Source organism: Sorghum bicolor, chromosome 3 (genome assembly GCF_000003195.3).
Source record: "Sorghum bicolor cultivar BTx623 chromosome 3, Sorghum_bicolor_NCBIv3, whole genome shotgun sequence".
In the NCBI taxonomy this organism is placed as follows: domain Eukaryota; kingdom Viridiplantae; phylum Streptophyta; class Magnoliopsida; order Poales; family Poaceae; genus Sorghum; species Sorghum bicolor.
This window is the reverse complement of record NC_012872.2, coordinates 69,677,267-69,694,689: the sequence shown is the minus strand read 5'-3', so window position 1 is coordinate 69,694,689 and position 17,423 is coordinate 69,677,267. Positions and strand designations below refer to the sequence as shown.

General features: G+C 47.7%; 2 protein-coding genes across 2 annotated transcripts; both read left to right on the top strand.

Annotated features, from left to right (window-relative positions):
* LOC8062460 (S-norcoclaurine synthase) lies at nt 1,837-2,817 on the top strand. Its single transcript, XM_002458853.2, has 2 exons — nt 1,837-2,099; nt 2,382-2,817. Exons 1-2 carry the CDS (start codon nt 1,916-1,918, stop codon nt 2,684-2,686), a joined length of 489 nt encoding a protein of 162 aa, XP_002458898.1. The 5' UTR covers nt 1,837-1,915; the 3' UTR covers nt 2,687-2,817.
* On the top strand, nt 6,927-10,712 carry LOC8062459 (G-type lectin S-receptor-like serine/threonine-protein kinase At2g19130). The gene is made up of 2 exons (XM_021455857.1): nt 6,927-7,237; nt 8,127-10,712. Exons 1-2 carry the CDS (start codon nt 7,024-7,026, stop codon nt 10,412-10,414), a joined length of 2,502 nt encoding a protein of 833 aa, XP_021311532.1. The 5' UTR covers nt 6,927-7,023; the 3' UTR covers nt 10,415-10,712.

Sequence of the window (17,423 nt, the reverse complement as noted above, 5' to 3'; positions counted from 1 at the left end):
CATTTAGCCAGCTTAAAGCCCACTATAATACTTGCTCTAAGGTGAACTAAAGCCTAAGGCCTAGTTTAAGGAGCAAGCAGAGCCAAAGCATCATGTGTCAGTCATGAAGTTGGCCGTCGCAAGCCCACATAGGACCCGCGTGCCAGCGTGTGATTAACCGTCGGGGTGTCATCGAGGTTGTGCGGTGGACATCTCTTGCTCTGCCCGTGACGCAGCTCACCGTTGACATCTCTGCTTCAATGTCGCGTCGATTCCGACATAAGGGTACGCCATCGTCACCTTCTCCTGCATGTCGGTGGCAGAGTGGTCGCGCTAGTGCCAACTAGCCCTGGGGAGGTGGCCCCGCGCTTGGCCGGAGCGGCATGCACAGAGGTCTTGCCTCTCCTCACGTCGTTGGACGCCTTGCGATTGTGGATAGAGAGATGGAATTCCTTTTTTCGCGAGCGTGGCAACACGACACGTGATTCATTAAGTAGAAAGGGAGCGTCAAAGTTACAACAGTCCGAAGTAAAGCTCTAATTACCAAAGGGTGGCATAACCCCGACACGAGTCACAGCGCACAAAACCAGAAATTACATGATTTGATTATTGGGAGCAATGTGCGACGGAGAAGCGAACGGAGCGAAGCGGCCCAGGTGCTTGTAGCCAGCGAGGAACCAAACCCGCGCCTCCTCCATGATGGTGAGGAAAACCTCCTGCGGACTGGATAGCCTGAAATCGAAAGTTCTTGAATTCCGCTCTTTCCAGAGATGCCAACCGACGATGAAGACGAGAGAATCGAAGCCCTTAGAGATGTGTTTAGGTACCTGTACGTTAAGAGAATGTATACATAAGAATTAATAGTACTATCTAACAACAACACCGTAGTTCTTAAACAGTTGTGACTTGTAATGACCATGGCCATCATTCTCGACGTTTCACCACCGAGGGCTAAAATTAGTGGTGATGAGGGGTTCCGACTCGAAGGTGATGACTTTCTGTAGCAGTGTCTTTGTTTGGTAGGAGGGATGGGACAAAATGTGATAGATGACATTTTTGACACAATTAACTCCTATTGCTTGCAGTGAGAATCACCTCTGTTCTATGGGTTTTAGATCAACCTGTTGTGTTTATATTCTTTTCTTTTCTATAGATATAGATATAGAAACATGACACTCCAATTAATCAGAGAGATATGATGGGCACAACATATCTTTCTCAAATAAATAAGTAAATAGGACACACCAATTAGAACAGAGAACATGATATACTCTACTCGGTCACTAATATTTGATGATGATTTGATCAAAATCCAATCAAAATTTTGAAGCTTCAGCTGTCAATAGTTTCTAAAATATTTAATTTAGAAATATAGAAAACAAATTTATATTTCATTAGAATCATTTTCGTATTACCATGGTTATAACAACTTCAGTTTAATAAGAACAATACAGGTTAAAGTTAAAGATCGATAAAAAAATCAGTTGCGACGAGTATTTATGTTGAGAGGGAGCAGACACGGACTGTAGACAAACAAATGTGTCGTCCCAAACCAGCCAAGCTTGCTAAAAAGACAAATAAGGGCGGCCAAGTGACTAACTACACAAGAAGTGACTGACTTCGACCGGTTCAGGGCGGCCAAACATATGGTAATCAATATCTCTCAGGCCTGCTCATCAGGCAATAATAACTCTTCATTTCGTCAGGGGCAGATGCACCCAAATACCGGCCTTGCTCAGTCTGCCCACATCAGCTCTTGGAGATGATTCCAAGCACAAAAGACAAGCATATCTTTGAGTATAATCTGCTGGCTTGTCTATATATGTAGCAGGAACACCGGAGAGCCTCCACAAGCCGCTCACATTCACCTAACACATACACCACAGCTCAGAGCATAGAATCACACAGCAGCAGCCGAAAGGCCGAGGAACTAGGAATGAAGGGAAGCAAGGTCCACGAGCACGAGGCCGACGTCCCTGCCTCCGAGCTGTGGGCGATCTATGGCACGCTCCGCGCCGCGGAGCTCCTGCCGGAGCTGCTCCCACACGTGCTCGCCAAGGTCGAGCTCCTCAGCGGCGACGGCGGTGTTGGTACCATCTTGCAGCTAACATTTCCTCCTGGTGAGACAAGCTTTATTTGTGTATAAAGACACGTAGATCAATATATATTTATGCTGCCATAATCTTTGATATTGCATATGCTATACTTTCGTTATAAATTATAAGTCACTTAGTTTTTTTAGCTCATTTATTTTGCTATATATTTAATTAGACATATTATTTATTCAGATACATAGTAAAATGAATATATCATAAAAATTAAAGCGATTTATAGTTTGAAACGGAGCTAGTAGTATAGCAGTAGAAACATTTAATTGTTGTGCTCTGCTCTGCTCTTGCTAGGGATTCCTGGGCTGCAGAGTTACAAGGAGAAGTTCATCAAAGTTGACAACGAAAACTTTATCAAGGAGGCAGAAACCATTGATGGCGACATTCTGAAGCTGGGGTTCCTGGCCTACATGATACGGTTTGAGGTCATTTCAAAAGGGCCCAACTCGTCGGTGATAAGGTCGACTATCGAGTATGAGATTGATGATGCACACCCAGAACTTGAAGCTATGGTCAGCACTGCACCATTGGCTGAAACTGCTGAGAAATTTTCCGAGCATGCTAAGGAGAAGAGTGTCATCCCCCAAGCAACCTCTTGAAACAAAAATCTCAAGACTGCAGTTCAAGTCTATATATCATGAGAGACAAATGAACTAGAGTTTCAGAGCTTCTGTGTTGTGTTTCAAATATACTCCCTCTATATAAAATTATAAGACGTTTTGACTTTTTAGTTACATACCATTTGCTACGCATTTAGATACATATTATGTTACATAGCAAAAGTAATTTATGTAAAAAGACAAAACATCTTATAATTCAGAATCAAGATACTTTTTGTTTGGCTTGGTCTATGACACTAGTCAATCACTGTTTTATAGCTATGGCAAGATATTTCCATGAATCAAATTTCACCACCATCAATCTTGAGTTAAATACATGGATTTGTTGGGCTTAAATACCGCATTGATTCTGCCTAGCGACATGCCAAAGGAATACAAGTATTTTTAAGTGAAATAGCTACTCATCTTCCACCATGTCTGCCCTGCAACTATCCTTTCGAAAGCATGACAAGAGCTTCGCCACTATTTTTATTAGATTCCAATGTGCACGCCCTTGCGCGCATGAGTAACACTTAAACATAGTATACGTGCTGTATAAATAGAACATGTCTTGGTAATGTTTACGACTGTCTTGTGTTCTTTCCATACAATCTCAAAGACCACTTAGAATCATCAAATGAATATTCCACAATTCATTGAGGCCCAACTAAGTAACATAGATGAGGTCATTATGTAAACCTATCATACACCAAACATTGTGCAATAACATGTAAATGCAATATTGGTGGTCCACGGAACATCCTGTAGTAAATAACAGTTTGTTACATAAAGGTGACAAATGCATGTCTCAAGTAATTTCAATGTTACACATTCATGCACAATTATCATGTCCTAGATTCACGAATTCAAGTCCTTGGAGTTTAATCCCATACAAATACAACTATCCGATCAAAACATTGGCCAAAATAATGATGAGGTCCATGAAATGGGATCTAGATCTTAGCGCATTGTTTGAAGGCATTGATTACTGTTAGGAACGCTTATTTTGGTAGAAAACATAAGCAAAGAATAGGGGATTAGAGGATCAAATAAAGTGAAACACTGAAGAGACAACCACACGCCCTCCGTACGCAAGAGAAACAAACCTATTAAAGTGGCACAAACCAAAAGTGGAGCCACACAGGCACCTAGGATCTGGGAAAAAATGTCAATCAATTCAAAATCAATAGAAAAATGCTTGGTGAAAAATTAAGTTTGGTGGTACCTATTGTTGAAAAAACTAAGTAAAACATCGAAATTAAGCTGCAAAAAACACATAAGGAAACCAACGCCCTATTTTCTACTATAAAAGAGCACGCTTTGAAATGGCAAATATGGGAAACACAGTAAGCAATTGCTAGATAGATGAAGAGGCCAAGCAGAAATTATAGTGCTAAAATTGTCATGAGTCGATCCCATGTTAGAGGGACAAAGGGAGCAAGCAGAAACTATAGTGTTGAAATTATCATGAGTCAATCCCATGTTAGAGGCATCCCTGACAACTTGAAACTTTAGTTGCTAAAAAAAACACTTCAAACTTCAGCATAACAAAGTTATAACTTTGCAGATAAATCTTTCTTGTGGGCACAACAACATATGAATTCATGTCCTATAGAGTAAATTTGATACGCTTAACAATTGTCGACTGACTATGTGATTGAATAATGGCTTACAATTTTGGTAACACAAGTTGTCAACCTATTTGATCATAATACAAGTTTTTTGAGCAGGGTTTTCATTGACTCCATCTTTTGGTTTCTTACCATCTGTATGCAATATTTTAGTATGAAATTAAAACATTGCATCTGCAAATTGGTAGTGGTGCCTTTTATGGTTTATTCTTGGGAGGATAAGTATCTTTGTGGTTGTGATTTTGACTTTAATCTCGTCTTGCAGATCTTGCACGTAAAAAAAAGACCTGAACTGATTCTAGTCTACCGTGAAGATGTTCTGGGGTTGTCTCCATCCATTCTTAAGCAAGCGTATTCTGATTAAAGTTGTTGACGGGATCTTCTGAATGAAAAGATTCAATGTAGACTGTTAATCATATATTAGATGGCGCAACCTGTTTGTTTGGCTAATAAGCACGACGATGAAATTTCCTGGCAAAAAAAGCATGATGCTAAAATTAGAACACAAATTTGCTGCCATCATGTTGAATCATACTACGATCTTTTTTTGTCTTACATCTGTTGGATCATGTTTAGGTAATTTTGGTAGTTTTAGTCGTCTGTACTTTGTGAGTGGAGCCTGGGGGCTTTTGTAGTGTGTTTTTTTCTTTTTTCTAATAAAAATCCGGCAAAAGTTCGTTGCTGCCTTTCGAAAAAAACATATGTTGAATCATGCTACGATCTTTTCCTGGTTACATCTGTTCATACTAGCTAGTGTTCATATGACTATTGTTCAGTTGATGTATCTGGACTTTTTTTCACAGAGATGTATCTAGAATATTGCTACCGCAATCCTCTCAGACCTTGGCTCTATCGTCTGCTCGAACCAATGCAGCTAGATCTCAGACCTAGGCTCATCGTCCGCTCAAACAAATGCAGCGGCGGTAGGCTTATCATTCGCATGGGCTCGGCAACGTTACTGTGGCGTTGTCCATGTTGTGAATATCTTGATTCATGACCAATTGGTATAATGGTAGTAGGGACACAACTCTACCTTTGAACATGTACAATATCTTTACCTTTTTTCTATTTCTACCCCTAGCCACTGACATGTGTGCCCACATGTGCAACCCGGTTACGTGTCTCCTCACTTATCGATCGCAAAACTTATTTGGCGGAACCATCCCTACTCCTACTCTTTTGTGAAATCCAGTTATAGATGCTCACAAAAAACAAGCGCACATTACAACTTAAATTACTAAGTAATAATCATATCTAAATCTAAACAGGGCCGACCAAGCCATGCTGCTCGACATGGCTGGATGATGCCATCGTCGACCCATTCAACTTATCTGTCGAATATACAAATCATTCAACGGTGTTTTTCTCTCATAATAAATTAGTGAACAATACGGACCAAACCGTGATTTCATCGTGGGCTGCGTCCCATGACGACACCGACCCCCTCCTTTGAACTTTGAACGTTGTTAGCCGCTAGCCCCAGAGAGGTCGGCCGGCTGGAGAAGCAACCCATACCAGGGCAGGCAGCCCCAGCCAGACACCCAGGCCCACCGAGGCCCCGAGGGAAGAAGATAAAACTGTGTCGCAAAAAAAAAGGGAAGAAGATAAAACAAAGACCAAATTGAGGTCGCCAAAACCGCAGCTCGATCGATCGCGTTCTGTTGTCTCAGATAGCCGCCGATCCCCGTTGCGGTCGCGCTCTAGTCCCAGCGCCAGCGCGGCCACATGTGACGCGGACGCGGACCGACCGATGCACTGCTCCAGCTGGCTGGCCCTCTGGCTACACCGTTCGCGGGAGCCAACACGACACCGGGGCGTTGTGCGGCGACCAGGACCAGCGCGGCGCGCCGGCGCCAATGCAATGCAATGCAACCGGTGCCGCGGGGGTTCGGCGGTCGGCTTGGTTCGGTGGCGCTGGCGCATCGCCGTTCGTTCGTTAATGCGCGCGCGCGTCCTGCTGTTGACTGCCACTGGCCACTGCCCACTCGCGTTAATGACGGGCCATCCAATCCATCCAGGCCGGGCGAAGCCAACGTGCGCCTGCTAGAACGCCGCAGGCGGCGGCTAACTCCCAGTCCCCGCGAGCTCGGCGGCGTCGACGTGGAAGAATTAAGAAACTGGCGCGTGCATCGCGCTCGGACTTCAGACTGTTTCGGTCCCGTCGATGTCGTTCCGTTGTTCAGGCGTGCCCAGGTGACGGACGGACGGACGGACGGGACCGGTGCTCTGCTCCCTCCGTCCAGAGTCCTGGCACACGTACGTACCATGTGACCGTAAACCTCCTGTGATATGATATGATCTGTACGTACTCCTACGTGCACTGTGCACCCACATGGACATGGAGGGGACTTCATTAGCTTCACACCGTGAAGCGTTAAAAGCATGTGGAGAGTGGAGACCGATCGACGAACGAAGGGTCGCGTGAGGGTGAGGCCGCACAACACGGCGTCCCGTCCGGTGTGGATCGGCGACGGGGCCGGCGGGCGGGGGCTGAGGTGCTTGTCGACAGCGGCCACGGTCTCCGTCCCCGTACGACGCCTTTATGGGCCGCATTTAAACGCAGTTGCCCGACCCCTTTCAGTTCCTGTTTTCATTCATTCCCTCTCGCTTTCTGCACTCCCGCTTCACCGGCCAGTTGGCCGATCCCTTTCTTCATCAGTTCCCGTTCGGTATTCTCGTTAATTTCTCGCTTGGATTGGAGGCTGCATGCCCTGCCCCTGGCTAGCTGCAGCAATGGCGACTCGCGGTGGAGGGCCGGCTGCGGCAGCCGTCCTTCTGCAACTCCTCGGCTTCCTGTTTCTGCTGCGGGGAGTTCCGTCGCGAGCCGAGGACGACACCGTCGCCGCCGGACGGCCGCTGTCCGGCGGGCAGAGCCTCGTGTCCAAGCGTGGCAAGTTCAGGCTCGGATTCTTCCAGCCAGGTAACCTCTGTCGCCCCTGACCTCGTATCTCGGACATCTGCGGGTTCTTGCTGTCTTTTGGTGAATTGAAGCTCAGTTTTATAAATTTATTTATATTGTATATAGGTATATACAATATAAATAAATTCATATTGTTTGTACAGAAGAGAAATGTGTCGGTACGTGGAGTACAGTTAACAAATAAATAAAAATACAAGTTTTTTTATGAAGGAAGCTAATAATCATATTTATTCGCGCAGTATAGATGCAACTCCAAATTCCAAATACTTTAGATGAGCATTTCAACGAGAATTCAAGCCAGCAGATTTTCCTTTTTCTTTCAGTGGGAAACTAGTTTTTTTTTTCTCGGTGAACATTATTTGAACTTTTTAGTTCTCGATAGTAACATTTGAGAAGGAAATAAAACAACCCCTTAAAAAACTAGGAAATTGTAGCACACAAGAAAAATCACGTTAGTCAACATTCTCTTTACCATAGTAGTATCACTTGTCCTCACTGCTAACTTTTCTGAACCTTCACAGATCCAGAAATCTTAGCCTGTTGTCATGTACCGGAACGGAAAAATCGAAGGTTGGGAAAGTTTGACAAACAGCTAGCACAAAGACAAAACAATCAACTGAAAATCATCTAACTTTCTAGAAGCACACCTGGCCGTGTTCATATTTTAATGTCTTTCCCGATCATGCGGATTTAGCACTTGACTTGTTCAAAGTGTTTGGCACAAAGCGAGTGCACCGCCACTCATCGCTCCGAGAAATCAGCCTCAAAAATAGACTGTACTTCTGACGGACAATTGTGATTATCACGTGCAAATTTCTTTTAAAAATAAAATGGTGGATCATCGTTCAATTCATCATATGCAACTACTGTTCTGTGCAAGGTGCAACAGACAACTCGACCCAGCGCTGGTACCTGGGCATCTGGTACAACCAGATCTCGGTGCACACCACGGTGTGGGTGGCAAACCGGGTGACGCCCATCTCCGACCCGGAGTCCTCGCAGCTTTCCATCTCCGGCGACGGCAACATGGTCATCGTCGACCACAGCAGCAGGTCTACCGTCGTCTGGTCAACCAACGTGACCGCCACCAACTCATCCACGGTCGGCGTCATCCTCGACAACGGCAACCTCGTCCTGGCGGACGCGTCCAACACCTCCGCCGTGCTGTGGCAGAGCTTCGACCACTTGGGCGACACGTGGCTCCCCGGCGGGAAGCTGGGCCGGAACAAGCTCACGGGCGAGGTGACGCACCTCGTGGCGTGGAAGGGGTACAAGGACCCGACGCCGAGCCTGTTCGCGCTGGAGCTGGACCCGCGCGGCTCCAGCCAGTACCTGCTCAACTGGAACGGCAGCGAGCAGTACTGGAGCAGCGGCAACTGGACGGGGACGGCGTTCGCCGCCGTGCCGGAGATGACGCCCACCGGCGCGTCGCCGGTGTCCGAGTACACCTTCGGCTACGTCGACGGCGCGAACGAGAGCTACTTCATCTACGACGTCAAGGACGAGTCGGTGGTGACGCGGTTCCAGGTGGACGTGACGGGGCAGATCCAGTTCCTGACGTGGGTGGCGGCCGCAAACGAGTGGGTGCTCTTCTGGTCGGAGCCCAAGCGGCAGTGCGACGTGTACTCGGTGTGCGGGCCGTTCGGCGTGTGCACCGAGAACGCGCTGCCGTCCTGCACCTGCCCCCGGGGGTTCCGGCAGCGCGACCTGGCCCAGTGGCTGCAGGACGACCACACCGCCGGCTGCGCCAGGAACACCGCCCTGCAGCCTTGCAGCGCCGCCGCCGCTCGAGACGGGCAGAAGAAGCACAGCCGCAGGAACGATGATAGGTTCTACACGATGCCCAACGTGAGGCTGCCGAGCAACGCGCAGAGCACGGCGGCGGCGAGTGCTCACGACTGCGAGCTCGCGTGCCTCCGTAACTGTTCTTGCACCGCGTACTCCTACAGCGGCGGCGGCGGCTGCTCGCTGTGGTATGGGGACCTCATCAACCTTCAGGACACGACAAGCAGTGGCACTACCGGAGGCAGCAGCAGCAGCATCTCGATCCGCCTCGCTGCGTCCGAGTTCTCTAGCAACGGGAACACCAAGAAACTGATCATCGGGCTCGTCGTCGGGGGTTTCGTCACCGCGGTCACCGCCATCGTTCTGGCTACAACGTTCATTCTAAGAAAACGAAGGATCAAGTCGTTGAGGAGGGTCGAAGGATCCCTGGTGGCATTCACGTACCGCGACCTGCAGTTGGTGACCAAGAACTTCTCAGAGAAGCTCGGCGGCGGGGCCTTCGGGTCCGTGTTCAAAGGGGCGCTGCCCGACGGAACCCTCGTGGCGGTGAAGAAGCTGGAAGGCGTTCGGCAAGGGGAGAAGCAGTTCCGTGCCGAGGTGAGCACGATCGGCACGATCCAGCACGTGAACCTGATCAGGCTGCTCGGGTTCTGCTCCGAGGGGTCGAAACGGCGCCTCCTCGTCTACGAGCACATGCCAAACGGCTCTCTAGACAGGCACCTGTTCGGGGCCAGCAGCCAAGGCCAAGGTGTCCTAAGCTGGGACACCAGGTACCAGATCGCCCTGGGAGTCGCGAGGGGGTTGGACTACCTGCACGAGAAATGCAGGGACTGCATTATCCACTGCGACATCAAGCCCGAGAACATCCTCTTGGACGACGCGTTCGTGCCCAGAGTCGCCGACTTCGGGCTAGCCAAGCTCATGGGCCGCGACTTCAGCCGCGTGCTCACCACGATGCGGGGCACGGTGGGGTACCTGGCGCCGGAGTGGATCGCCGGCACGGCCGTCACTGCCAAGGCGGACGTGTTCAGCTACGGCATGATGCTGTTCGAGATTGTCTCGGGCCGGAGGAACGTCGGGCAGCGCGCAGACGGCACGGTGGACTTCTTCCCGTCCACGGCCGTCAGCCTGCTCCTCGACGGCGACGTGAGGAGCGCCGTGGACAGCCAGCTCGGCGGCAGCGCGGACGTGGCCCAGGTAGAGCGGGCCTGCAAGGTGGCGTGCTGGTGCGTGCAGGAGGACGAGAGCCTGCGGCCAAGCATGGGGATGGTGGTGCAGATTCTGGAGGGGCTCGTCGACGTCAACGTCCCGCCCATCCCGAGGTCGCTCAAGGTGCTCGCCGATCCGTCCAAGTACGCCGTCGAGTTCTTCTCAGGCTTGCCGTCGACCTGAGATTGGGCCACTGTCTGTTAGCGGCATCAAACTTACAGTAGGGCGTGCAGTGGTGTATATACGGAGTATGAGCTAATGAGTTTGCCAAGAACTTACTCGTGCCACGAGCCCACGAACCTTGTGGTAGAATAGAACTTCTTCAGGTAGCCAAGAAGATTTTTTCGTACGGTTACTTGAACCATACATTCACTTATCCGGATGAGAAATATGTTATGATAGTAATGCTCACTACATGAAAATCAACCATGTACTGCATGTAATATATAAAATTCTACCCAAATGCTTCAATAATTTACATTAACTCCAGCTCACGTATGTCCGTCCTCTCCTCTCCGTATCGTCGCGTCATCAGTCCTCTCTCTTCCTCACCATCTTTCCCTTGGGCTCTCTCCCGGGCCTGGTGGACCGCGGCCCGGAGGCTGTTCAAGCACCACATGGAGCGGGCCAGCAGGCTCGGTGGCACGTGGGCTGCAACTGCGAGCTCGGGTGTACATATCATATGGATGTTTGAGAAGGTATACGCGACTGTGTTTACAACAATCGCAATTTTTTTGTAAACAAAATATATGCAATCCGGTTTCAAAAAAAAAAATATATGCAATCCTGCAAACCCCTATGGGGAGGTTCTTGTCACGCTTATTCATGTTCTCATACAAAAGTTCTTATTTGTAATTTTGCCAAAAAGGGTAAATTTACGTACAAGTTATGTTGAAAGTTAAAATCGAGCTGAAGGAAGGCTAGGGACAAGTGCTTTGAAGTATAAGCTACATGAAGCATATGACTACCTCAATTTGATTTTTGTGGTGAAACTTTTTATGGGCACGTTATGAGAACGTATTTGGTGTTTGGTCCCCCCAAAAGTGCATAGTTTTCTGATAAAATTTTTGTATATGAAACTTAGGAAACTGAGAAATATCATTTTTTAAAGTATACAAACACTTGAATTTTTAACTTCTAAACTCGATATCATCTTGAAATGTCTGGATGTACCTGTATGTATACTTGCTTGTAAACAAATAATCTTTTTTCACAGCACATGTAGTTCAGATTTTAGGTCATTCCAGTAAATAGACAAAAATATGTTTTATTTCTAGAAAATCCCATATTATTGCAAAAAATATATCATTAAATTGTTTACATTGAAAAGCATTGGAATAACAACTACAATGAACTTTCATCCAAAAATATAATGTTAGTTAAGTACCTTTGAAATTGGATTTTGAGTAGAGGAGAGATTAGGAAGTCGTGCTTTTAACAAAATAGCATACTGTAAAGATGTTATAATAATGTGATTTGGTCTCTCCCGCTAAATTTCAAAATTTTCTAAGCATATTTGGATATTATTCAATTGGAAAAAGTCTACATCACCCCCTAAAATATGGGGTGCTGTCTACTTTATCCCTCGAACTATAAAACAGTCTAATTTACCCTCTGAACTATCGAAAACCGTTCAAATCACCCCCTGGGTGGTTTTTGATGGCGGTTTTGCTACAGTAACCCATAGTTAATAACAGATAAAATTTGATTTTTCTAACTAATTTAAAGCTACAGAAAAGATTTATATTAAAGTATACCATATTATATATTCATTGCGTAGATCTACTCATGTGGAGTCTAACAAAATTAGATTTTCTATTTTATGATTTTTCTGTGATTTACTATGATTTTTCAAAGATTATATGAAAACAAATAGGAAAAAAGAAAAGGTCAAAACCACGGTACTGTAGCAAAACCGCATCAAAAACCGCGTGGGGGTGACTTAAACGGTTTTTGATAGTTCAGGGGGTAAATTAGACTCTTTCATAGTTCGGAGGTTAAAGTAGACATCACCCAATAGTTAAGGGGGTGATGTAGACTTTTTCCTTATTCAATTTTATTGAGTAACTAAGAAATAAATAATAATTTATAAAAACCTTTAAATTTGTCCTTACAAACTTGCATATGATCATATAAACATTTGTGTGCATACATATATAGTTTTGCAAACTATTTTTTTTTTTGACAATGCATGTTCTAATGTGAAGTGTTGTATAATAGGCATAAATACATTTAAACTCTAAAAAACATAAAAAATACTCCTTCCATCCACAAAAAATGCAATTATAGGATCCGTAATGATCAAATTTGCTCAAGTTTGACCAAATTTGTAGCAAATATTATTAGTATTTATGTCTCCAAGTAAATTTATTACGAAAATATATTCTATAACTAATCTAATGATACTTATTTTGTATAAAAATATCAGTACTTTTTTAAGTATCTAACTTCTCAAAAAGCAAAAATTGCAATTTTTTTATGAACAGAGGGGGTATGAAATTACTATGGATGGATAACCATTAATATATAAAAAGGTTCAATGGAACTAAATATCAAATGGATGAGATATTAAAGTTACAACATGTGATATAGGCATAATTCAAAAATTGAAGGGGAAATGGGGAATCTCAAGTTGGGCTTGACATGTTGGGTTGGCCAAGGTTCAAGGTGAACAGAGGCATGCGGCCCAAGGTAAGTTGAGTTAGCATAATGGTTACAAGAGCTTCAGTAACACCGGAGGTCCAGGGATCAACTCGCCGTGTCTGCTACTTTATATTTAACCCCTAGCATATGTAAGGTGGGCGGTATGTCTTCCCCAACAACAATGCACTCGGCGAGGTTACGAGGTAGGACGGAGCGCCGGCACGGGGCTTGTGATCGAGCCTGCTAGTTCTTCTGACTCCTCGTCACGAACCGATGGTGCAAGCGGTGTGCCCATGATGAGCTCACATCGAGAGCATCCCTTTGGATCCCTAGCTGAAGTTGCGTGAGCGAGCTAGCTAGCTAACTAAACTATTAGCTATTATTATCCGATTATTAGTTGATCATTCAACTAACAATTAGCTACATTATCAGTTAGATATGTTTACATTAAAAAAACTAACTATTGGCAGCTAACCATTAGCCGTATGCCTTGTTTAGTTGACCCCAAAAACAAAAAAGTTTTCAAGGTTCTCTATCATATTAAATCTTGCGGCACATGCATGAAACATTAAATTTAGACGAAATCAAAAACTAATTACACAGTTTACCTGTAAATCACGAGACGGATCTTTTGATACTAATTAGTTCATAATTAGATAATATTTGCCACAAATAAACGAAAGTGCTACAATAGCGAAATTCAAAAAGATTTCACATCTAAACAAGGCCTAAGACCCAACATAGGAGTAACTCCCAATCAAAGAGTGTCTATGCTATCGCCAACGGCTCAACATTGCCGCTCACACAAAGCTGCTAGCGGGAGAGCTGCAAACAAGAGCGAGTTTAGGCATCTCTATGGAGATGTCTGCCGACCCCGATAATGACCTAAATTCTTTAATAAGTAAAACATTATTATGAATCAAGAAAAATCTATGTCGTATTAACGTTGATGACTCGATACATCACTTGTTGCGAGCGTACGAAGGGCAGCTGAAGAATATTCGGGGTATTCATATGGAGGGGTCAACCCTCGCCCTGACTCCCGCCCAGCCCTGCGGCTCCAACCTCTACAGCAGCTACAGGCCGAGGCAGCGAGACGGAGTGGTGGTCGTCTGGTGCTGGTGGAGTGTCAACGTGCACTCCGAGGTGCGCTCTGCCTCAGTGCCGCTCCTCGCCCTCGCCTCGCATTTACTCGTCGCTGCAGCAGGCACGCGAGCGCGCGCGCCAACAATGACACAGACACATGCATTCATTCATCCGTTCATTCATTCATTCATTCGCTCTCGCATGCTGCTGCGCGCTGCTCCAAAATTCCAAGGACTTGTCACTTCCAGTCAGCCTATACTAGCACCAGTATGCTATCGGCTATCGCTGTGCTCTCTGTGTGCTCTGCCTCTGCCCCTGCTGATGGTGTATCTAGCCCCAGCCTGCAGGCGCGGCAGCGTATTTACGCGCCCATGGTCCATCTCGACCGGCTGCCGCACGGAATGAGACGTCGGCCGGCAACTCGCATCGTGTTCGCCTCGCTCGCGCACTGGCCGGCCAGCAGGCACCGCACGCCGATGACCTTGGTCACCTGGACTGGACCTGCCAAGGGACGAAGGGCGGGCGAGCAGTGATGGAGCGAGAGCGAGCGAGGCCGCGCACGTACGGCGCCACACAGGACGGGCGGCCGGGCCTTTCGGGCTTACCATTAGCGACGCACGGCCAGGGGAAACTGAAAGTACGGGCCGGGACGCATGAGGCAGCTAGCGGCGCCACATGCTCCGGCCTCATGGGTCCGCCGGAGGATGGAGCCGAGCAATGCAATGCAATGCAATGCAAGCGGGGCGATGGGACGGCTCGCTTCTACTAGTACTACATGCCGCGCATTCATTCTGATCTCCACTCCCAAGGGGGCGAGGACGCGACGACGACGACGACGCAGCGGCATGCAGCAGGCAGTGAGAGGCAGAGTGGGGGGAGCAATAACTCCGTCGTCATTCTCCCACACCCTGCTGCTGCTGCCTGCCCCCGTGCTGCTGCCTTACCCCCGTTTTGTCCCCCTGGCCTGCTGCTGGCCCGGCCCGTACACACGGTACACTATCTGCGTTGGGCACTAGGGCCCCCTCCCCGACCCTCCCCATCAAACCACCACCACACCACACCGGCCTGCCCATTCTCTTCTCTGCTCATTCCCCTCTCGCCTCTGCCCATTCAAAACGCACGGCCTTTGTCGTTCATGCGCTCTTCTCTTCATTCTCTTTTCTTCTTTCTGCATTCATTCATTCTTTCTTTCTTTCATTCATTCATTTATGAGTCATGACGACCGTCGCTTCTTCCTTACTCCAAATAAAAAAAAACCGTCATCCTGGAGTGGCACTGTGCCAGTGCCACTACTAAGGCTTTAAATTTTTTTTTGGATTCAGACACCGTAACATTTTCGTTTATATTTGTTAATTATTATCCAACTATTGGATTAACTAGCCTCAAAAAATTTGCCTCGTAAATTACATATAAGTTGTATAATTAGTTATTTTTTATCTATATTTAATACTCTATGGATACATCTAAAAATTTGATGCGACGAAGAATCTTGAAAATTTTTTGAGAACCAAACAAACACTAAGGTCTTGTTTAATTACTAAAAATTTTCAAGATTCCCAATCAATCGAATGTTTAGACGCACACATGGAGTATTAAAATAGATAAAAAAACTAATTATACAGTTTGCTTATAATTGTAGAGATAAATCTTTTAAGCCTAGTTAATCCATGGTTAGACTATAATTATCAAATACAAATAAAAATACTACAATAACCGAAATAAAAATAAATTCACAAACTAAACAAGGTCTAAACAAAGCCTAAAGTTTAACTGATGGAACCAAACCGAGAAGGCTTCAAATATTTGTACATGGCGCAGCCCGCGTGCATGCACATGACGCTCGTGTTACGTACGTGCTATGGCTACTGGCTAGTCTAACGCAGAGGCAGGCAGGCAGCGAGGAGGCACACGGCGCACAGGCCCGCGCACAGTGGATCGAGCTAGAGCATGAGGGCGCGGATCCCGAGGATGACGGTGGAGATGGTGCCCTGCCCTGCCCTGGCTCGGGTCGGGTCGGGCGCTGCATTTCCCTCCGGCTGACATGGCCCGGCGAGGCTCGCAGCAGGCCGGCAGATGGGAGGATCAGTGTCTCGCGTAACTCCGCTCCGATCCCTGACGTTGACAAGTCAGTCCGTCGTCTAGTAGTAGTCCCGAGCGAGCACGAGGACAATCCTTTTATTCGGCCGCCAACTAATAACGGGGTAGTGAACGTACTATTACGCCTTGAGACGACGTCTCGTCTCGTCGTTGGGCCTCAGAAAATTGACGGCGGCTTCACGCCTCCAACCCCGAGCATGCGCACACGCAGCATGCATGCATGCATGTAAAATCCAAGTGGGTCGGTCAAGCGTGAGCGAGGCTGGTCACCACGCACGAATCCCATGCGGTCACCACGCAATTTCCCCACCCCTCCTCGGCCTCGCTCCGCGGTTCACGCAGCACGCTATCCCTTTCCGCTCGCTCGGCTCGCGCACACTCTTTCGCCCCGCGCCCGCGCCCAGCAGGCAAGGCAAGCGCCCGTTGCTTTCCGCGTCCCCGTACCGTCCGGGCTGCCGGCGGCCCCGGCCGCGAGGACCACGCGCCCAGCGCGCGGCGGCCGCCCGACACGAGCCCCACGCCCCACGCCGCGCGCGCGACTCCGGCCGGCTCTCCTAATCCTCTCGTTGTTTGGACGACTCACGACTGTTACCAACGCAACAACAACCCGGCCGGAGCGGGCGGGCGCGGTCATTGCCTGCCGCAGGTGTTGTGTCCAACCGAGATGAAAACAAAATCACACACGGCCGCAGTGTGCTGGAGGCATGCATCATCGACCACACACGTCTGGAAATAAATCACATTGGTGCACCGACCACCACGACGACGGTGCGGCGTGGCAGATTGACAGAGGACTACTGGACTAGTAGTACATTGCACCATCATCACCGTACTCAAGCAACATGGACGCCGAGCCGGCCGGGCGGTACCACACAGCCACACGACGCCACGCGGGTTAAACCTCATGTGAAAACCGCCGGCCGGAATTAATGGTGGAGCTAGAAATGGCAGCCGCCCACCTGCCGCGGTCCAGCCCCTCTCTGTCTCTGCGGCAAAGCAGCTGCACAACCTGTCGATTTGACGTCTCTCTAGGATAGAAAGAATGCAACTGCCGCGCGCGCGCGGACGCCCACAAGGACCCCGGCTCCCAGACGAAGTTACGACGAGCGATATGATGGAGCGGCTAGCTGCAACTTCCCGAGCAACAAGCAGAAGGAGGAGAAGCAGTGTACTCGATGATCGACATCTGCTGCCATGCATCCATCGATCGGCCGGGTTAAATGATCGTCGAATGGGATGAGTGACTCGAAATTCTCCTAATCATTCGCTACGGCTGCAACCGGGGGCGCTTTGCTTGTCATCATGATGAGCGTCTGGTTTGTCGATGCATGAATTGTGGCCATCACGGTATTGAATGGGAAGGGGG